This window comes from Bos indicus x Bos taurus, chromosome 6, assembly GCF_003369695.1.
Source record: "Bos indicus x Bos taurus breed Angus x Brahman F1 hybrid chromosome 6, Bos_hybrid_MaternalHap_v2.0, whole genome shotgun sequence".
Lineage (NCBI taxonomy): Eukaryota > Metazoa > Chordata > Mammalia > Artiodactyla > Bovidae > Bos > Bos indicus x Bos taurus.
In genome coordinates, this window is record NC_040081.1 from 58,281,276 (window position 1) to 58,304,727 (window position 23,452).

Genomic DNA, 23,452 nt, shown 5'->3' on the forward strand with positions numbered 1-23,452 from the left:
ATGCTGCCTACTTTATAGTCTCATAAGCATGTGACATTAAAGCCACTTAAAGTGGAGACAGTACTCCACTGGATATATTTATAGTACTCCACTGGATATATTTCCAGTCCATGTCAAACAGTTTATATGGTTTTTATGTTAAATGTACACATTTTGTTATTTGAGTATTTGCCATTCTTTGTAGCTGATCAAGAAGTCACAGCTCAATGTCAAAGAAGCTTTATTAATAAAGCAATTGAAGTAGTCACTTATACTGCAAAAAGTTCTAGACTCATTTAACATTTATTTCCATTTGCTAGTCAATTACCAGCTGTCAGAGCATATTAAGTATTGTAAATTTGAGTCAGAAGCTGTCACCCCTAAGTGTATTAACTTTCCCTAATCACATAGGTAGTGATTTATCCCATGAAAGAATTATATTAATCACCAACTTACATCTGTCTTCATCATGGTATAAAATTGCCACTGGCTTCATTGCTCAAGTGAAGTAAATCAATGTAGACTCCAAAAATGAAAGCAGACTGTCATGAATCTTGAGTATTTCCATTCACATTAACAAGCTTCTCATTGTTTCCAAACAGAAAAAAAAATGTCAGCCAACTTTCATAGCTTTTTGCTTCTTAGTGTTAAAACTGTAGTTAATTATTCTTATTATTAACAGTTAACATTTCTAGAGTATTTATTATGTGTTAGCACTATGCTCACAGCTTTATGTGAATTATTTTAATTTTCACAATAAACCTGTGAGGTTATTGGTTCTTATACTCATGGCTGCATTTTGTAATGTTGATAATGACTTTAAAAGACTTGAGTAATTAACTTGTCCAAAATGGTAGAGCCTAGAGTCAAACCCAAGCAATTTAATTCCATAATGTTTACATTTAACCAGTAGTCTACACTGATGGATGGTGTTTGATATTAATTAAGTGAATCAGTTAGGAATAGCATTTGGGATTGAATCTGCATTGCAGGCAGATTCTTTACCATCTGAGCCATCAGGAAAGCTCAACTAAAATTTAACATATAATGGCTTACAAAATAGTGATTTCTTTTTTTATTTCTCATTTAACAGAATGGAGATAGGCAATAACTCATATTTGTTTAGTAGCCCACCAGGGCCAGAGCTAGTGTGATTCCCTGGCCTGTCCCTTAAGGCAGCAAAAATGGCTGCTTCAGTTTCGAGCACCGGGTTCACATTCAGGGCAGGATAAAAGGAGAGGGGAGAGTTGCCACCAGCTGTAACTGTATAATTTATCATGACAGTGAACCCTTTCTCATTTATATCTCATTGGTCAAAGCTGTTTCACATGGCTGCTCTTATCTGAAAGGGTGGAAGACTGCAGGGGGAAGGTAGTTGGGGAGGATGATGGACCAGCCTTGGGTCAAAAGTTATAGAATCTACAAACTCTGTAGGAATTTTTCACTTCCTCCTTAACTTCTTCCTTTCTTTTCTTGGAATGAAATCGCTGTAATTCTCTACCACCTAATGTATTTTTGCCTCATTTTGTAAAATGTATTCCTGGATATTAAGGGAGAGGGGTGGTTCTTTTTTTTTTTTGAGTCAGGATGCATTGGTCACAAGTTACAGAAACTATTGCACACCTGAGAAAATCGATGAATTTCAGCTAAATTCAGCTAAATTTAGCTGTTGAATAAATAAATAAGCACTCATACACCATGAACTCTTCTATGCTCTGTGGATATATCAGTGAACAAAAATATTGAGAGAAAGAGAGAAATACTGCGCTGGAATCACATAGAACCCAAAGGTAGGAAAGCCGAAGAGCTTTGAAGAGAGACAGGAACCAGGGGTTGAGAAACTACCTGGAATCCAGACAGCTTCCCTGAGCTTATCTCCTTCATTTTGCTCACTCTGCTTTCTCTTAATTCTTGGTCTGCATGGTGGATCTTCTATTCAAGCTGAACAAGAATCTGTGTCCCAATCCAAATACGTAGGAAAAAGAATTTGAATCAACTGTGCCCACCGACAGTGAGAGATACAGTTCCAGGGGTCACTGTGAGTGGGGTGGACCCCTTGAAATTTGTCTACCTCAAAAGGCTTCCTGTTGCTGCTCCCCATCTTCAAGTTTACTGATGCTTTTGTAGACAGCTTGCCTGCTACCATCCATGCCAAAGCTCCTCCTACCACCCTAGAGATTTGAAAGTTAACTCTATCTACCTTGAAGAGTACATTTTTTTTCTAGTTCTGGGGAAAAAATTGCATGAGTCAAAGTTGTTTTGGAGTTTTTCAAGTCACTCTGTGCCCAAAGGTATTAAATCTTCCCCTCCCCTCCACAGCCCTGTCACTGTCTTCCAGATAATGGGAGATTTGGGTCTTGGTTGACATCAAATTCCCTTCTCATTTTAAGCCCTCAGATGCCAACACCACTAGACATCAGTTTGATTCCAAAGTACACATTGCAGCATGGATTGGTATATTCTTTTATGGTCCTTATAAACTATAATCCAGTGAGATATGGCTGTTGGTGATTTGTTTAACCTTCTCTGTGTTTCAAACGAATGGATATTTTCCCATCCAGGGATAAACGAATTGCTGACCTTGTGGCTAATCTGGTTTTTTACAGGCTTTGGATTCCTCTCCACGTGGAGGGGGATGGGCAGGCTGGGGCTCCTGGGGCAAATCTCTGCTCTCGTCAGCATCTGCCACAGTGGGTAAGCATTATACATTGCATTTGAATGGATAAAGTTCAGGGGCCAAATAGGATATGATGTTTTGATCATACCATGTACTGATAGAGTTTAACATTACCTCATGAGATATTTGGGATTTCCAAGTGGTGCAGTGATAAAGAATCCGCCTGCCAATTCAGGAGACACAGGAGACATGGGTTCAATCCCTGTGTTGGGAAGATGCCCTGGAGGAGGAAATGGCAACCCACTCCTGTATTCTTGCCTGGAAAATTCTATGGACAGAGGAGCTTGGCAGGCTGCAGAGAGATGGACATAACTGAGGGACTAAGCGCGCGCACACACACACACACACACACACACACACACGAGATAATAAGAGAAAATTGTTTTTAGTGTTTACCAAGTGCTTCCTGTATATTGATACATTTATTCTTCAAAATAACCCTATTAGGAGGTACTCTTATTTCCTCCATTTTAGAGATAAGGAAGCTGAATCACAGACAGGTTAAACTTTACCCAAAATCAAGAGTAGCTGAATTGGGCTTTGAACCTTGCAGTATGGCTTTTAACCATTTTATTATATTGCATCTTAGAATATAAGATTTGGGCTTTTATAATATATTCTTAAAGCTTTGTTTATCATCCACTTGAACGTTTTAAAATATACAAATAGGCTACTCTCTAAAAAGGCATTCATCACAGCATATTGAAATACAAATAGAAAAGATTCAGGTAGGAAGAAGATACTTATCAAGGCTAATAGAGTTACTATAATTGAACATTGACCTTAATTCTGAGATTCTTGCCTGCCAGTAGATTATCTTTCTCACTGAATAATAAAACAAGACTTACCTTATTTAGGGGCTTCCCAGGTAACTCAGCTAGTAAAGAATCTGCTGCAATGCAGGAGACCCCAGTTCAACTCCTAGGTCAGGGAATTCCCCCAGTAGAAAAGACAGGCTACCCACTCCAGTATTCTTGTGCTTCCCTGGTGGCTCAGATGGTAACGAGTCCACCTGCAATGCAGGAAACCTGGGTTCAAACCCTGTGTTGGGAAGATTCCCCTGGAGGAGGGCATGGCAACACACTCTAGTATTCTTGCCTGGAGAATCCCCATGGACAGAGGACTACAGTCCATGGAGTTGCAAAGAGTTGGATATGACGAGCAACTCAGCACAGCATGGCACAGCTTATTTAGATAACTTTATTTTGGCTGCCAGTAGAGTGTCTTTCTCATTGAATGATAAAACAAGACAGTATATTTACATAACTTTATTTTCTTTGTATGAAATTTTTGAAGAAATGTCCTGCATTGGCTCTTATACTAAGAGAAAACATAATGACTGTATCCTCATCAGTGAAGATTTGTCACAGTTATTCTTCATGTGACCATTTCTCATGTATACTCTTCATGAACACTGAAGACATGGCATAAACATGTCTAAGATGACCTAGCCTTGACATTTCATCTTGAGGGTGGAGACTGACAGGCAGAACATAGGAAGCCACAGGTAACACCGCTTGCAGATCATCTGACTCAGGTGTCCTCATATAGTCTGTGGCATGAGGATCTTGTGATAGGCCATGAATTGGTCCAATTCACTGTTACTCCTAAATCAGTAGTCTCTGGCCCTACTCCAATGAACTGTGGTCATAGATAGTTGAAGGGGCAGGTATCTAATTTGATAGAATTTAGATGCCTGGAAGAATGGATTCATTGCATTCTCCTAATTCCATGCCTGTCAAGTATCAGGAGAGCTGTGGCAAGGAGTAGATGGTGATCAAATAAACATTGCTCTCTTCTGAGAGCCTGAAAAGCAGATTTTTTTTTTTTTCTTTTGCTAATTGAAGGGCCAGGTATACCGTGGATACTTTGGGTTGGCCAAAGACACAAATGAACTTTTTGACCAACCCGATACATATGCAGATGGAAAAAATTAGTCAGATTAAAGTAGAGGAGCCTGTTTTGTTTTCTGAACAGGGCAGAGTCTCTTATTAGAGTGAGGACAGGCACTGCAAGCATCTTGCTTTCTAGGGAAAATGTTTGAGCTTTCAGTGACTCCCAAATGGATCTTGCCACTGACAGTACTCAGGACTGGCATGCTTTTGAACCAAAATTAGAAATGTGGAGTCTAAAAGTTTTTGAAATTGTGATGTCATGGAACAGTATATTACTTGATCATCAAGTTATACCACTCTCTTCATGCTTTATGTCATAAAACAGTATAATATTTTGGGTGCTTCCAGTTATAATGGTGTCCAGAACTTCCTGACCCAGGGATTGAACTGACATCTCCTGCAGCTACTGCATTGGCAGCCCATGAGGGTCACAAAGAGTCGGACACGACTGAGCGACTGAATTGAACTGAATTATGGGAGTGAATCCCATCATATTCACAATCCTGTTCACTCTCAGATTAAAAGACTCTTGTTCCCTAGAAGGAAAACTACGACAAATCTAGACAGCATATTAAAAAGTAGAGATATCACTTTGCCAATGAAGGTCAGTATACTCAAAGCTATAGTTTTTCGAGTGCTAATGCTAAGTTGCTTCAGTTGTGTCCAATTCTTTGTGACCGTATGGACTGTAGCCCACCAGGCTCCTCTGTCCATGGGATTCTCCAGGCAAGAATACTGGAGTGGGTTGCAATTTCCTTTTCGAATGGGAGAGTTGGATCATAAAGAAGACTGAGTGCTGAAGAACTAATGCTTTCAAATTGTACTGGAGAAGACTCTTGAGAGTCCTTTGGACAGCAAAATCAAACCAGTCAATCATAAAGGAAATCAACCCTGAATATTAATTTAAAGGACCAGTGCTGAAGCTGAAGCTCTAATATTTTGGCCACCTGATGCAAAGGGCCGATTCATTGGAAAAGACCCTGATGCTGGGAGAGATTGAAGGCAAAAGGAGAAGGGGGTGGCAGAGGATGAGATGGTTGGATGGTATCACTGACTCAGTGGACATGAATTTGAGAAAACTCTGGGAGATAGTGGAGGACAAGGAGCCTAGAGTTCATGGGGTTGCAAAGAATCAGATATGACTTAGTGACTGGACAACAACAACCACCCTCAAATTGGTGGAGGTGGGGAGACATGGATATATATGTCAGGGGTGAGAATCTTGGGAGTGATCTCTCAGTTCCACCTACCACACCTCCCTTTTCTGGTTGAAATTCTCAACAGTTACACCACCAATTCCAGAATCTTAATATTTTTTAATGGCTCTAGCTACATGCTAGAATTTTGAAAAGCATTTTAATCTTGGCATTTCCCTCTTGGTTGTACCCACAACAACCAAAGGGCATATGAGGGAGAGCAAATAAATTTTGAAATATCAATACTCACTCTAAGAGTCCCATTGGACAACCTGGAGCCATCTTTAGAGAAGTAGAGACTGTGTTCATCATCACTGGTCATCACAACCTGAATGAATGCAGTAGCAAGATAGTTGAATACCATCCCTAACTCATTCACAAGGTGTGTTTGGGGGATTTCTGATTAAGATGGACTGTAACTTTACAAAGTAATAGTGGCTAAAATGATAGCAATGCATACTTTAAGGTAAGTATTTCTGTGGACCTGGTGGAGAACTAAAACTTGTAGCATGAGGGAAGGCTGAAGTCATAGGTTCCAAGGCTGGAAATAAGCAGTGGAGGTGATTGGTGATTTGACTCCCAAAGGTAACAGGGGTCATGTGTCCCACAAGTGGAGAAGTGTCAGTCAGGCTCACAGCCTGGAACAGAGGGTTGGTGAGAATAGGATTCAACCACCTTCTTACAGAAGCTTGAGGAATTTATCGACACCGTCCTAAATCATGGTCTATCTTGAGCTGCAACCTTTGGATTAAGACAGGCAAGTGAGGCAGGCCTTCCGTTATGCACACGCAATAACGGGCTTTGCAGCATTAAGTTTATTATCACAGGGCAAAGAAACTTACTGGAAAACAGAGCACTCGAAACAGCCGACAAGCTCTTGAAGGTTTATAAATTGCCTGTGGAAAATAAAGGAAGAAAATAACCACACCTTCTATTGCAATTGATTGCTACTCAGAAACCTCATGTTACCCTCAGGGTAATTCCAGTAGCAGCTAAAACTGTACAAGACACAAAGTCCCTAATGAAATTCAGAGCTGTCGATTGAGCATTACAAATAGAAACCAGTACTGTTACAGTTGTTGAAAAACTGCAGGCACAATTGTTGGAGCTGTTTAAGAGTTGGCAAGAGAGTAATTAAAGAATGGAAAGATTTAGAGGTGGTTCTCTCTTGGAAAATTCATTGTATCAGGACTCATAAAACCTGAGAGCCCTGATCCCGACTGCCACTAACCTGTGATCACAAAGAAGTGTCACTAACTAGCTTCACTATGCACTGAGCCTCTATAGGCTCAGCTTCCTTACTTGGAAAAGTATGTGTGGAACGACTTGAGAAATTCTAAGATTCCCTCCAACTTGTGAAATATAATGATTCCATAGACTATGGTTCTATGTAGCAAGAGAAAGATATTTGTAACCACTGTGCTGAGTAGAAAAATAGAGAAAATTGACTTTTTCTACACTGTATTTTTATATTTTATCTTCTGACTCACTACTTTGACCCCCAAGATTACGAGGAAATGAAAAAGCAACCTTCCCAATGCTTATATAAAATCAGACATCTCTCAGCCAACAGTTGTTTTTGGAGAGGCCGTAACTCCTGTGTTGGTTTCATTTACAGCCACACTGTTAGTCACATTCGAAGAAGACTTGGTCAGCTGCCACCCATGCCTTCGGATGAGTTCATAAAATGCAATGAAAATGGTTATTATTTAAGATCCAGGCAGAAAACAGAGGCAGAAGGAAAATGCAAGAAAAAAAAAAGAAGAAAAAGATTTTATGATAATTTCAAAGTACTATTGTGAGAAACAGATGTGATTTTCCACAAGCACCGTAGAGACTTGATTTATGTGTAGAATATATTGCTAAGTGATAGACTAGTAACCAAATGAAAGTCGACAATGCTGAGACATATGCAAATATGCCAAGGTAAAAATTCTGTAGTAAAATAGAGCAACTTATTTCCAGATACTACAAAAGGCCGACCTGTTTATTTAAAATTCTAGTTTTGACAGTTTTATGAATCTCAACACCTTTATGCTAGGGTACCTGAGAAGGGCAAGGGAGAGCTGATCTGTATGTTTACCTTTTCAAAGTTATCATTGTTCTCCTTCCCTATCCACTCGTGAGTTACGTGGCGTTTTCCTTCTGCACGTTTTAATGAACACCTTCTACCAGCACTGTCAGAAGTAATGACAGTGTTTATCACAGAGAACGGCAAACTTGTCAGAATGACGCTACAGTAAGAACCCTTTGCCAGGTATTTCACTCTCGGTATCACATGGATTTGTTTTAAAGGTGATATTGCTGATGATGTGACAATTCTCAAATATCAGTACAAAAGATCATAGGATTAATGCTTGGAGTTTGTTCACAATCCTTTCAAACTATGAATAGGGCCCAGGGATTAATGAATTCCTGTGTGGTGGCAAAGCAAACACTGTGAGTTCAGAAACTCTTTTTGTAGATTTTGATCCCAAAGAGAAGTGAGTACATGATTACAGACTGGACATCAACCAGCATAATGGAGAGAGAAGACTTTCCCGAAAGGAAGGTTGACGGGCTCCACTTTTTCTGCCATGAAGTTTACTGTCATGAAGTTTGCTTCATGTTGAGTGTAGCAATACCATCTGTGTGTTTTTCTAAACAGCTACTTCTCACAACTTTTTTATAATATCTTGAATTCATTGATAGTAGAGTCTGAAAGTCAGTCAATACTTTTAAATTGTTCTATTTCCAAAATTCACCTGAAGAAGAGTAGAAATTGGTGTAACCCTCAGAAGAGCAGTTAGCACTACCGATGAAATCCTAAATTCATGAGCCTTCTATCCAGCAGCCCCAGTGTTGACTCTTTACAAAAGTTTATTAAGATAAATGTGTAAAGATGTTCAATATGGAATATACTCATCAAATAGTTACCATGCAAGGCACTATTCTAGACACTTGAGATAAAATAGTGAGCAAGTAAGAGAAGACCCTGTAGTAGAGCTTACAGACTAGTGGAAGGATGTGGACAATAAGCAGTGCACATGCTGAGTAGGAAAATTATATAGAGGGTATAGAGTGGGAAGTCTTTGAAAAATATAAAGTCAGGAGTACAGGTTAAAGAGTGGTGAGGGGTAGATCTTAATGAGGTGATATTTGAGCGAAGACATGAACGAAGTAAGGGAGTTCATCAAGAATATAAGAAAAACCAGAAGCTACTCGTGTATCCATCCATACAGAATGTGAAACATGACAGAGTAATTCTTTGAAATGTTCTACATAACCATTAAAGAGAATGAGATAGGTCAGTGTCCCCGGTTGGATGCTCAGGGGAGAGGCAAGAATGAGTTTACTGGAGTTTTACTGGGAAGGGCTCTCAGGAGCAAGCCTTGCAAAGACAGTGAAGGACTGGGAAAGCAGAACTGGGCTTTAGGGGCTTCCCTGGTGGCTCCTGCCAATGCAGGAGACAAGAGTTCGATCCCTGATCTGGGAAGATCCTACATGCCATGGAGCAACCAAACCTGTGCGCCACAACTGTTGAGCTTGTGCCCCAGAGCCCGCAAGCCACAGCTACTGAGCCTGTGTGCCCCAGAGCCCATGCTCTGCCACGAGAGGAGCCACCACAATGAGAAGCCTGAGCACTGCAACTAGAGAGCAGGTCCCACTTGCCGCAACTAGAGAAAAGCCCTTGCAGCAATGAAGACCCAGCACAACTAAAAATAAAAGAAAACGGTTCTTTTTAAAAAAAAAATGAAGAAGAACAGGGCTTCGGGAGAAGATGAACAATAATGCAGTTGCGGCCCATCCCATAGGAAGCTTGGGGGTTGGGGTGACTCTTCAGAGATGTCCCCTATTAATGCACGGGCCAGGATTTTATATCACCAGCTCCCTCACTGACCAGTCCCTATAGTGTAGTCTTGAGGGAGCCAGTTCCCTTTGGCGAAGGGCATTGCAAAGCAAGGTGTTGAGCCAAGGGCCATCAGCACGGGAGAACAAACACCAGAATCCCAGCAGCACACACAGCCTCCACCACCATCTGCTGAGCTGAGACCCCAGTGTCTATGGTGAAGCCAGGTCTGGAACACTTATATATAAGAATGTGCTTTTAAAACCTTGTTGCTGAAAGGAATCAACAAAAAACAAATTGGACTTGTTATCTTTAAAAGGGAACAGGGTCTTGGGTAAGGTTAAGGAAGACAGGGCCACTTACTTTAAGTCTTTTAAGAGCCCCTGGCACTCCTCCTTGGAAGTCCCTCACATATCACAATAAGTATAATAAAACACATCCACACCCTTCATTAAATATATAATGTATATATAACTATGGAAGAGTTAAATTTACTTGAACTGTAGTTGACCAGTTGACTAATATTCTATTTTTTAATACATGTAAGTAAACATTATTTAATTTTTAATTTATAAACTTTCTTCATTGTCTTTTAGAACCAATACTTTTTCAGGTCTTAAATTGTTTCATGTGTGTTAAGTTGCTTCAGTCACGTCTGACTCTTTGCAACACTATGGTCTAAAGCCCACCAGGCTCCTCTGTGGGATTCTTCAGGCAAGAATACTGGAGTGGGTTGCCATGCCCTCCTCCAAAATCATTTCATAGGCATTTGTAAGTTCATAGACTCTATTACCTGTTAGGTCAGTGGATGTTGTCTAGGGAAAAAGAGGCTAGCCCACCTTCTATTGTCTGTGTTTTTATAATCTGATTTTGCTAACATTATAAGTATCTATTTTTTAAAAATCAACCAGAAATCTTAAAGAAATGAGATTATGGCATTTTTTAAATAGTTTTTTTATGCATTCATCTTTTAAAAGAAAAAGAAAAACATGAAATGAAAAAGAAGGAAATGTTATGTTAAAATTAAAGCAATCTAAAAGGCGAGAGCCTTCTGAACAAGTTAGCTGCTGCCCTCGCTGGGGACCCTTTATCATGTGGGACCAGTAGAAGTACTCTCAGGGCCACCCAGTCATCCAGGGTGCTGGCATGAAACTGCTGTTGCTCCCCTAACTTACCACTTGGTCAGAGAGACCCTCCCACCAACAACAAATTATTTTCATTCTCCAGAAAAAGGGGAGACTTCTCTTCAAAGGGGTTTTGATCTTGGTGGAAATCATAAGAAGCGAGACTGGTAAAAATTTTTGAGAATAAAATTAAACTGAAGGTGGAAGACCACACCACACAGTGTCTTGGGATCCATGCCTGAACAGCACAGAGATGATCCTAAAAGCATCAAGCTGTATCACCCCAAGGCGTGGCTGGGCAGGGCAGGCTTAGAGGAAGGTGTCACTGCTGGGTGACCTTCACCTTGCTCTTTGGTCAAAGTAACTCAAGCTAATTTTAGTGTAAACCAATGTTCTAGTGGGCTTCCCTGGTGGCTCAGATGGTAAAGAATCTGCCCACAATGCAGGAGACCTGGGTTTGATCCCTGGGTCAGGAAGACCCCCCTGGAGAAGGGAATGGCCTTTCACTCCAGTATTCTTGCCTGGAAAATCCCGTGGACAGAGGAGCCTGGCAGGCTACAGTCCATAGGGTCACAAAGAGTTGGACACGACTGAGCAACTAACACATGCAATGTTTTAAGAATGAGGAAGCTCCTGAGTAAGTGTCTGATTTGCAAGGACTTATAGAAATTGGACTAAAATGACATTTAATCAACTACAAATAGCATGTAAGACTTTATTAATATAACATTGTGATGGAGCATGTGAGAGTCAGAAAGATTGGGCTCAGATCCTGCCTCTGCCACCTCTTGGCTTTGGGATCTTAGGCAAGTGTTTTCACGTCACCAGGTATCAGTTTCCTCAATCATGAAACGAGTAGAATAATATTTCTTACTTTATCATGAAAAGATTATATGAGACAATTTACTGTACTGAAAATAGGTTCCAGTGTCTGGGACGTTGTGCTCAATAATGTTGACCCAGTACCCAGGGTTTCACATATTTCTCCTCAGTAACCTTACAAAACCCTGGGAGGTAGATGATATCATCCTCCTTTCAGAAAAGATGCAGCAGCAGAGACTCGGCAAAGTCACCAAGTCCACATGGCTGATAACTGATGGAACCAAAATTCCTCCACAAGACTCCTGACTCCTATGTTTAGGGCTTTTTCCACTGAAGTATAGATTATAAGTTAAATACCAGACAGTCATTTAGCATTTGTTTCTAATGATGCAGTATCACAGCATTATTATCTTACCATTTTTGCTTTATGCACCTTTTTACTGCAGTAAGTCAAAGGGTAGAGGATATTCATCTTTTGAATCATGGAATTTGGACGGGTTCACTTCTGGGGGGTTCATGATGTCATGTGAAGAATTCATGAGCTATACCCTAGACTATTACTCATGCTGGTTGTTTTTCTCTGTTATTGATAGACCCAAATCAGTATCTTTGAGAATAATTACTCTGTTAAAAGGCAACAATGACTCCATCTTATTCCTTGTTCTGGGCACTAGGTGTCACACTAAGTAAAGTTTTAGAAGTTATTCTTCAAAGTAGGGTGTGGCATAGAGCCTAAACCTTAGCTATAAAAAACCATAGATTTATATTTCTAGTAGAATGTTGTAAAGACGTACTTTTACTAACAAAAGAATTCAGAAAAAAAGAATTGTTAGTTAGAAAATATAATTGGAGGAACTTTTAAGTATGTGCAAATCTATATATCGATTACATCTAAATAGAGCTCTGTGTGTGTGTGTGTGTGTGTGTGTGTGCGTGCACGCGCGCGCGCGCGTGTGTGCGTGTGTGGTTGAAGTAGCAGCATATTGTCATGTCTGTTCAACAAACACATTCTTATTATGCACACAGAATGGTATTTCCTTGCTGAAACAAAGAGGCAGGTGGTGTATATATATCCATGATTGTTTGTGTTCTGAGATGGTGAGAAGTAGTTCTTCCCCAGGAAAAGATTCAGACATGGTCCTAACCTGCAAGAGGTGGAGAAGGTGAAAGAGAAGGTAATCACAGTGAGGTTCATAAACTGTAAATGATCTCGGGGAAGGATGTGAAGTCATCTCTCTTGAATGATTTCCACAAAGAAGATGTAGCAATTGCCTCCTAGCCTTCTGAAATTTATTTATTCCTTGGTTTTAGCTCCCAGAATTCTAAATGAGAATCATGGATTGAGATTTGAATGTACGTTATTTCCTTTGGAATATATATGTGTTATATACATACATATATGTATATATGTTTTTAAAGGATGTCAAGGAATATGGTCTCAGTATATAAATGTTAGATAATTATATCCTGTGGGCTTTCCAAGTGGCTCAGTGGTTAAAAAATCCACCCACCAATGCAGGAGATGTGGGTTTGATCCCTGGGTCGGGAATATCTCCTGGAGGAGGGCATGGCAAATCACTCCAGTATTATTGCCTGGAGAATCCCATGGACAGAGGAACCTAGCAGGCTACACTCCATAGGGTTCCAAAGAGTCAGACACGACTTAATGACTAAAAACAACAACAAAATTATATCCCATAACTTAAATGTGTTACTGAAACTCCAATAAGTTTCCACTGAAATGCTTTAATTGAAATCAATTCAAGTCTTAGTTTTGGCAGTTATAGTGCGTCTTTTTAAAAAGTAACAATAATGAATTCAAACTGTGTCTAATGATCTACACGAGTATAGTTACATATTTCTGTATGTAATTAATGTTGTAAGCATTGTAAATAGTGTTTCCTAAGTTTCAGTGGTTTCTAGGTAGTGTATAATACCAGGTGGATATAATTAATCCTATATCAGTTTGGTAATTTTCAGTGCTGTGATTAAGATTCCTCTATAAATAAGGTTAAAATTGATAAACTATGATTCTTTGGGTTTGAGGTTCATCCGTATCTTTCTCTCACTCAGGAGATGACAGTCAGTCATTTCAACAGTGTCCTCTATGACTAGACAGTTCTCTTTGGCTCTCAAATCGTGTTGTGACTTGGGATTTCCGCCCCCACCCCATGTATTATTATTGCTGCTGTCTTGGGTTTCAACAACCTGAGGTTGCCCAAGTCCCGAGTGAAATTTTCCATTTTCTCCCCAGGCCCTGAGCGGGAGGTGAGTGCTGTGACGATAGAAGCCCAGGCTGCTTCTCCTTCAAGAACTCAAAATAGCCACTTAAGACATCACTAGACTATCCGGGGTTTTTTTTGTTTGTTTGGTTTGAGAATCATGGGATCCTCTAAAGAGAAAAAAAATATTGTGCCAAAATAAAATGTAGACAAAACTATTTTTCTATCAAGCCAAGCAGTGTGTGTGTGTGTGTGTGTGTGTGTGTGTGTGTGTGTGTGTGTGTATTAGTGGGAGGGTAGATGGGAAGGTCAGCTCTGTATTCACTAAATCATTATTGATTACCCACTGTGCTGAGCTCCAGGAAATACAGGCATTGTCCCCACAAAGATGGAGTAAGATCAGTGCCCCTCATCCTGACTATTCTTGTGTTTGGACTGTTTTACTGCTAAAGACAAATGTCAGGGCAACTGTAGTGTGCCCTTCCTGGTTTTCCCACCGGCTTGCCTTTGGATCTGGACATATCTCCAGACCGGGCTGTCACACACAGAGGCTGCACTAAACAGATGACTAGCACTTTGAAAGAGCTTGTTAAGGCGCAACTGATTTCAGTTCAATGGTAATTGAGCACCTACAATGGGATAGGCATGCAAAAAATCAAAACATAAATGATGCATACTCACCCTGAGAGACTTAGAAAAGAAGAAAGAGGGTAAGACAGGAATATCGTTCACAGATAACATCTTGGGCTGGGAACCCCAGGTTGCTCATTGGATAGTGTGAGAAATAAGAGGAAAAAATAAACGCTTTACATGTGTTTATCATATTTGCTCCTCACAACAGCGTAGTGGAGAAACTGAGTCACAGAGAGGTTGAGAACTTCTCGAAAGTCCCCCAGCTAGGCAGACATGAAGCTGAGCTCAGACTGGAGCCCACGCCCGGGGGCTCACCACATTCTCCCACAACTGGGATATTCTCCTCCAGCTTACAGGAGCTCTGGGACATGAGTTATGGAACCTGCAGACCGTGGACTTCTATTGTATCTATGAGTCGTATTTTCTTTCCTGACAGGTCATGGATTGACAGCAGTGAAGGAAAAGGCAGGGGCCACCCTCCGGATTCATAGTGTGAACTCTGGCTCCTCCGAAGGGGCCCAACCTCATGATGAAAATGAAGTCTCTCAAAGTGAGTGGTGCGTTTATTTGGGTGTTTCTGGACTTGGGCTATATTACACCACGTGCACAAATATAGATTTCCAAGTTCAGATCAGCAAAACAAACTCTAAAAGGGTGTTTTTCTCTTTAGTAGCCGATGCAGCCGCAGATCAGAGCCCCGCAGAAAGCCCACCCACTTCTCCTTCCTCGGGGTCTCGGGGCATGTTGTCAGCCATTACCAATGCCGTTCAGAACACAGTGAGTCATTAGCTGCTTCCTCTGTTTTCCCTGAGGTCTGCCTGTGCCTTCTTTTGATATTTCTATTTACCAGTGACCTAGATACATCAGAGAAAAGATGGCCTTGCTCAAAACTTTTGATTATGGTTTTGTTATGCTTTCTCCGACAGAGTAGGCATAACCTTGGAACCAAGATGATAAGAACAAAAAGAAATATACTTTATGTTTAAAAGAAAAGAGCTGCTTAGAAAGAATATTTTTCAGTCTGATGTAACACTGCCCTTTCCAACAGCTGCAAGGACAGTCTCTGTTTACCAGGGAGGGAGGGCTCTTTCTTAGAGCTGGGACAGTTGTTTTTCCGAAATGTTCTGTGTCTCTTAACCTTCAATCTGAAAAATTATGAAGTGATTCTAAGTATGTATATACACATACCAGTAAAGAACCAGGAGCATCCCCAAGATGTTTCTAACGTGTTTCCAGATAATAAGACCAACATTCTTCCTCCATCCCTACCTCCCAGTTCCCACTCCTCTCTTTCCTTGAATAGCAGGCTCCTTCCCTGGCCCCTTCCTCTTACAGAAGCTTAAAAAGCTTTTTACTGACAAGACACTGATCAATAATGAAAAAAAGGACACACCCCAGCTGAAATGAAGCAGCTAACTAGTCTTCAGGATCAGATGAAGAGATTTACTTTCTGCTTTGTAAAATCAAACAGCTAATTTTTCATAAACTATGGCTCATTTCCAATTTATTCATTCATTCACTTTTTAAAAAAAGGTAGTTAGCTCTCATTATATACCAAGAGCTATGCTAGATGTTGGGCATAAGCTGACAGACAGGAGGGCATAATAACATCCTGGAAGATGAAGGCAACTCAACAGTTATCAGATGCAAAGGCATATGAGATGAGGGGACTGTGGACACATATGGAGGCGTCTTACTCAGACTTCATGTCAGGGCTTGCCAGAAATAGGAAATGGCTGTTCCTCTCCTTGCTACTTGAAGTACTCTAGACTAAGCAGGGAGAAGCGGATAGCTAATATGTTTTAGGAGTCAGCTAATATATTTTGGGAGTACAAGTTCAGTATGTCCATGGCAGACGTGCAGAGAGGGTTGTAGAGCTGGGAGTTGAGTGGAACGGTTTCATTATCTCTGGTACAAGGAGTGAATTCATGGTCTCCCTGAGCTACGACCCAGGCCCTCTGAGTCTGTCCTCGGCTTCCTCACATTCCTTTCCGTGTGCTCTCCAACTTTCCAGTTCTCCCTTTTTCCAAGTTCCAGCACCCCACCCCCCACCAAATCTGCCAAAGTCCCTCCATCCTCCAGTTTTATTCTCCACTGAAGTAAGCCTCAGGATGTCAGGAGAAAATAAATTTTAAATTATGCCAAAGTGTAATTGCTATTATCTCCTAGTCTTCCCAAAATATGTGCATTTAAAAAATTGTTTTCTAGTGTGATTATTGATTGGCTCCCAAATCTGAAAACAAAGTCTAAGTGTCCAAAACAGAGATGACTAATAAAGTATATTAATCAGTGAAATAGAATATTGCTATTGAAGTGATAATTTTGAAAAATGGATAATGTATATAAATAATAAAATAGTAATATTAAAATATAACTTATGCAAACTCATGTAAGGTGAGAAAACACAGATATATGCAGATTGTAATTGTAGTTGTGTAGTTGGGGTATAGACAAGGTGTTGCAAAGAAATGTATGCAGTTCTATTTGTTATGTACAGTTTATCTAAGTTAATCTTGGTTGTTTTACTCTTTTTTTGAAAAGGGAAACCGGCTGGCAAAGCGATTTGCAGAAGATAACTATATAATAGAATAATTTCTAGAGCCAGAAGCATGTAGAAATTAACCTGTCTTATTCCATGAATATACTAATTATAGGCAGTTATTGCTAGTTTCTGAAAGTATGCAAGAGCCATCGAAGCAGCCTGAGGGTCCTACACTCTAGGGCCCTAGATTAAAGAATTCCCTAAATTGGCATGACTATTTGACATTTTTATAGACTGCTCCAAATAATTCTGTTACTTGTGTTAAAATTGTTTCAAACAAAATCGGGAACTGGGTCATCTATTAATTTTTTGTCTTAGAAGCATACCTATTCATGCACACCAATAAAATTAATCCTTAAAATGTTTTGGTTTTCTTAAGCACCTTTTAAAAATAACATTGTATGTCCTACAAATTATATGATATATGCTCTTCCAAGGAAAAGAAAATAAGATTAAATCAATGATAAATCTCCTGATGAGAAAAAATTGTGACTTCATATTGCTTTTAATATTTGAAGATAGTTCATTCTAGGCGGTGCTGACTGCCTCGAAATAGCAAAACGTAAAAACCTAATCTCATGCAATTACCTCACTGGCAGGGTAAAAGCGTCTTAACTGGTGGTCTTGATGCTTTGGAATTCATTGGCAAGAAAACCATGAATGTCCTTGCAGAAAGTGACCCAGGTTTTAAGCGGACCAAGACACTCATGGAGAGAACTGTTTCTTTATCTCAGGTGGGATTATGTACTTTTGTGATTTGTTCTTTCAGTCAATAAAGTAAATAAGATTTTATTTATCTTCTTTAATAGATATTTTAAAGCACATGTCAAATTCAAAGACATGAAATAGCAGGGAGTGAAAATTGAAATTTTAATATGCTACTTTCCCCAGCCACTCTTCATGGGATACAATCATTGTTAACCATTCTTAACAGCTTCTTACAGATTCTATCAGAGACATATAGACAGGTTTAGATATAGATATGGCTGTATAGGTAAATATAGCTAAATATATATATATGTATATGCACATGTATACATACAAATTTTTTCAACCAAATGATAGCACACCAACCAACTCTTTTGTATCTTGCTTTATTAAATATAAATTATACATACTTAATAATTTCTTAAAGATAATTCCATTGATACCATTTGTCTAAGTCCATTCAGCTGCTATAGGAGAATACCATAGGCTGAGGGGTTTATAAACAATGAACATTTATTTCTCAAAATTCTGGAGTCTGGCAAGTTGAAGGTCAGAACAGCAGCAGATTCAATATCTGGTTAAGGGCCTGCTTTATGATTCAGAGACTTATGTTCTCCCAGCTTCTTCACATGGTGGAAGAAGGTGGAGGAGCTCTCTGGGTTTCTTTTATAAGGACCTGAATCCTATTCATGAGGGGTCCACCCTTGTGATCTAATCACCTCCTGAAGGCCTCACCTCCTAATACCATCACACCAGGGATTATGTTTCAACAAAAGAATTTTGGGGAAACACAAACATTCAGTTTGCAGTACCATCATATTCTGGCTCTACCAGGTTCTAGCTCCATGACCTTGAGCAGATGACTTGACCTTGAGCTAATGACTTCTGTGCTTCAGATTACTCTTCTGCACACTGGGACCATCAATGCCTATTAACAGCTTTGTTGTGAGGATTACATGAGTTAGAAGAGAACCTGACTCATAGTTCACACCCAAGAATGTTAGTTCTTATCATTGTCTTTTTATGTGTCACGATGATAGGTAAACATGCTATCTCAATGGAATCTTAGTTTACATTTCTCTTACTATATGCAAGGTTGGACTTCTCCTGTCACACTTCCAGCTGTAAAGTTTTCCTCCTTGAGAAGTATGATATGAAGAATTTAATTTATGTTTTGCTTTACTTACAGTAGTCAATTAAATTAAAAGTAATATTTATCTTATTTTCCAAATACAAAACTCTAATATTGAACTTGCTTCTTCATACTATACCTCTTCCCCCTTAAGAGTCTGACATACCAGGTCTCTCTATGTCTTACCAAAATCAGAAGCAGCAGATGCAGGATTTTATAAATTTCACTGGCAGGACAGACATGCCTTCCCATGACTCAGTGCTAGAAAGCCACAAAGGAGATATCACTGAAAACAGGTCATATCAGCTGTGGCAGCTCCTAAAAAATTTGATTTCTAGGTGATTTCTTCTTGGCTCTTCCACTCTAGGGGCTTCTCTGGTGGCTCAGGTGATAGGAAATCTGCCTGCAGTGCAGGAGACCCAGGTTCAATCCCTGGATCAGGATGATCTCCTGGAGAAAGGAATGGCTACCCACTCCAATTTTTTTGCCTAGAGAATCCCATGAACAGAGGAGCCTGGTGGGCTACAGACCATGGGGTCACAAAGAGTCAGACATGACTGAGCAACTAACACACACTTCCATAATAACCCACATGTAACCACTGTGATATTATAGTCCTGGTAGAGACTTGGCAGAGTCAGCTAGACCATTAACCTCTTGATCTTTAAAGAAGAAAATAGATTTTGTATTAATCAGTCCATTAACATCAGATGCTATAAAAATGCAAAATAAAACAAAACCAATAATAGTAATAATAACCCAGGTATCAATGTGGCTTAGAATGAAAGGGTTTATCTTTCATTCCTACAGTGTGAGCATTCCTGGGCAGCCCAGGGTCAAGAAGATCCCCTGGAGAAGGAAATGGCTATGTACTCCGGTATTCCTGCCTGGAAAATTCCATGAACAGAGGAGCCTAGTAGACTACAGTCCATGGGGTTGCAAAGAGTCAGACATGATTGAGTGACTTTCACTTTCCCTATATGTATAAATTGATACCCTTATATATTCAATATATATATAGAAATAAAATGTGTATATATATATATAATGTATATAATTATATTATATATACACATCTGTACTTACATATAAACATGTTATATATGTATACATAAATTTATACATATATATAAATTTGATTATAGTCAGGAAGGAGACAGTGTGGGAGGGAAATGTGACCAAGTTCAGAAACTAAGTCTTGTGAATTTTTGGCCTAAGTTTACACTCCCGCAAAGTGAAGAACTGGACCTGGTCAAGTTCCCAGATTTACCATAGTTTTTGTGGCACTATCACAATTTTTTGTCACCTCTGCTTTCAGTGTAGTTCAGTCGCTCAGTCGTGTCTGACTCTTTGCAACCCCAGTGCACTTATTTATTAAAAAAGTAAGTAGCACTGCTCATAGAAATGTGTCACCCAAGAATACACACTTGCCATCTGCATTTGTTTGTAATTACACATCTAAAAGTGAAAGGGAAAGTCACTCAGTCATGTCCAACCCTTTGCAACCCATGGACTATATAGTCCATGGAATTCTCCAGGCCAGAATACTGGAGTAGGTAGCCATTCTCTTCTCTAGGGGATCTTCCCAGCCCAGGGATCAAACCTAGGTCTCCCACATTGCAGGCAGATTCTTTACCAGCTGAGCCACCAGGGAACACTCTAGGATACATCTCAGCATTGCACCTATGATTCACATGGCCAGTTTACACTGGATGGCCACAACATTACCCCCTTCAGCCCCCTTCCAAAGAGTAATTATTCATTCATTCAATCATTCCACAAATGCATTTTGAATGTCCACCATGTGCTATACACTGTTCTAAGCATTTGAGACCATCACTGGTTAAAATTGGAGATTTTGTTCTAATGAGGAGGGACAAAGAAACAATACACATCATCTCATATTTTAGAAGATGATGAGTGCTGTTAAAAAAAGAAAGAAAAAGTAGACCAGAAAGAAGGTAAAGAATAATACCAGCTCAGTCACGACCAACGCTTTGTGACCCCATGGACTGTAGCCCACCAGACTCCTCTCTCTGTCCGTGGGATTTCCCAGGCAAGAATACTGGAGTGGGTTGCCATCTTCTTCTCCAGGGGATCTTCCTGACCTGGGGACTGAACCCACGTCTCCTGCGTCTCCTGCACTGGCAGGTGGATGCTTGGCCACTAGCACCGCCTGGGAAGCCTGGAAAGAGGGCAACCAGGAAGCAGTTTCAGTGTCACTTTGTTATTTTACTTCACCACAACCAAGCCAGTGAGATCAGTGAGGGTAGTTGGCTTTTGTGTAAGTGTTAAAAATTCCCAGAGGTGGTTTTGAAAGTTTTAAAATTCAAACCTTGTACTTATTCAGTCTTGAAAACAGACAGGAGGGTGAATTCTTTCTGTAGCCTATTGGATTTTGGGCTAACAACCTCAGGAACTGAAAAGGAGAATGAGGCTGATTGGTTTATTGACACCTAATAAAAACCAAAATCTGTTTTTTATGATCTTCCTCTTGTGGCCTTGTAGTGGCCAGTGCATTTATGGTGCCCTTCACAGGTATTAAAGAACCCTATAAACAATGTCACAGTAACCTTGATGAGGAATCAAATAAACGGTGCTTAGAGTCAAGGAAAGGAAGTGCAGGAAATTATGAGTAACTGGTCAACTTGTGTTTACTGTCTTATTATTTAATCAATAGAAACATAACTGGAGAAAAATGATCAACCTGAAGAGGAAGTCAGTTCACAGTCATTTTTCTCAAAAACAATCTAAGAATTGATAAGCTAACATTTATTTATATTAATATTTACATTTATATTAGGTATCTGGTGAGGAATATATATGAGCTTATGTTTTATTATTTTTTTAATTGAAGATGTTTAATAACCACACAAAAAATTTTTAAATAATTCAAATTAAATCAGATCAACTTATTTTTCCTTTGAAGTCTGCCTAGGTGTACAAGTTGCAATGAATCCTGTCACAGTAGATTGAGCTTTCCAGTGTACATTAAATTTGCTCATATAGAAAATCTGGACATTAAAAAAAATAAAATTAATCACACACACAGAAAACACTTCAGTGGAAACCACTGTTTTGCTTTCCTTCTTTTCAATCTTATTCCTGGGAGTAGAAATTTTGCTTTGTTTTGTTGTGTACATATGAACATGAAGAATTCAAAAATTAATCCAAAAAGTCATTATAGGGGAATGTGATAGTACAGTGGTTAGAGCTCCATGCTTCCATTGAAGGGAGAATGAGTTTGGTCCCTGGTCAGGGAACTAAGATTCTGCAAGCTGTGTGATGTGGTCAAAAAATAGAGAAATAAAAACTCCCCTACCTTTTTTCTTAAAAAGTCGTTTTTGCAGAAATTCCAAAGTGACTAAAACCTACTCTTCACTAGTACCAAGTCAGTGTTCATCTCCCCCTACATCTTGCAGTAAATGGGGCTTTTAAGCATACATCTAGTGTACAAATGTGTGTTTGTGCAGATGTTACGGGAGGCCAAAGAGAAGGAGAAGCAGAGGCTGGCGCAGCAGCTCACAGCCGAGAGGACCGCACACTATGGGATGCTGTTCGATGAGTATCAAGGTTTGTCACACCTGGAAGCCTTGGAAATTCTGTCCAATGAAAGCGAAAGCAAGGTATGTCTGTCCTCTCGTTGGAAGTAGCATGTTCATGACTGTGTTTTCTTAAACGTGAAAGAAAATCTGTTATTAAAATACCTCATTTTTAGAGCCTCGTTTCTGTGCTGAGGTCACAATCACTTATGGCCCGATGAGCTGCTCAGGCTCCGTATTATTTCCTCTCTGTTCCTTGCCAAGCTGTTCCCTGTCAGCAGTCCCAAGAGGGCCATCCTGATACAAATCATCACTACCCCACCTCTCTGCGCAAAAGGCGTGCAGAAACCTGACTGTCGGCCCCTGGCCTGTGCCTCTCTTTGGTGCCGTGGTACCCACATCAGAGGTACTGGCCATGTCCTCATTTCTACCCGGTGGAAACAAAGCAGCTGATGTTTCTACCAGACTGCAGGGTTTAATACACTTAGTTTCACGGGTGGTATGGTTATTTATTCACTCATTTGTTAGAATGCCTGGGCCGTGAAGGGCAGGACTGTCTTACTGGGCATTAAAGCTCTGTTTAGGGATGCTCCTGAACAGAACTCTGGGAAATTACCTCACAGCCCTGCACATTCACACCCTCGCACTGTGATCCCAGAGAAACAAAACATGAAGAGTAGAAGTCAGCAGAGCTTGTGATTTCTTTTTTATTTTTAAAAAAGGATTTATGTGGTATGCATGTCCATGTCCAAATGTGTTTTTACTTAATACGTACATGGCATTTATATAATGACTAATCTGAGCACTTCAAAACTATTGACTCATTTGATGGTGTATGTTACTCTTTTGTGTGCACCTCAGGTTGACTGTGCTCTGGGGTGTTTTTCCAACGGAGGCCACAGGGCAGTATCCTCTGGACCTCCTGTGAGAAGCCCAGTAACATTCCCTGGGGAGAGGCAGGGCCTCAGACAGGAAACTGAACTTCAAAGGAAGTTCAAGTTCCTTCCAAGGAAAGGAAGAAGGAAAAAGTGATATTTGACTCTCTCTAGGCCTCGTCTTCTCACATGTGGAATTTGGGGGGTTGAGACATTCATGAGACTCACTTTATCAGGGAAAGATGACCTCTGCCATGTAACAGGCAACCAAGAACC

General features: G+C 40.0%; 1 protein-coding gene across 5 annotated transcripts in view; it reads left to right on the forward strand.

The window, feature by feature from the left end:
• The window catches only part of FAM114A1 (family with sequence similarity 114 member A1), a 67,716-nt gene that overhangs the window by 17,896 nt on the left and 26,368 nt on the right, over window positions 1-23,452 (forward strand). For 3 of the 5 annotated variants that reach the window (XM_027544273.1, XM_027544274.1, XM_027544276.1), the window contains 5 exons: window positions 2,586-2,673; window positions 14,814-14,927; window positions 15,048-15,154; window positions 17,519-17,653; window positions 22,233-22,385. In XM_027544273.1, coding sequence (XP_027400074.1) covers window positions 2,586-2,673; window positions 14,814-14,927; window positions 15,048-15,154; window positions 17,519-17,653; window positions 22,233-22,385 — 597 coding nt within the window. Of the gene's footprint in view, window positions 1-2,585; window positions 2,674-14,813; window positions 14,928-15,047; window positions 15,155-17,518; window positions 17,654-22,232; window positions 22,386-23,452 lie in introns of those variants that run through there. The other 2 variants (XM_027544277.1, XM_027544278.1) reach the window with 2 other exon arrangements.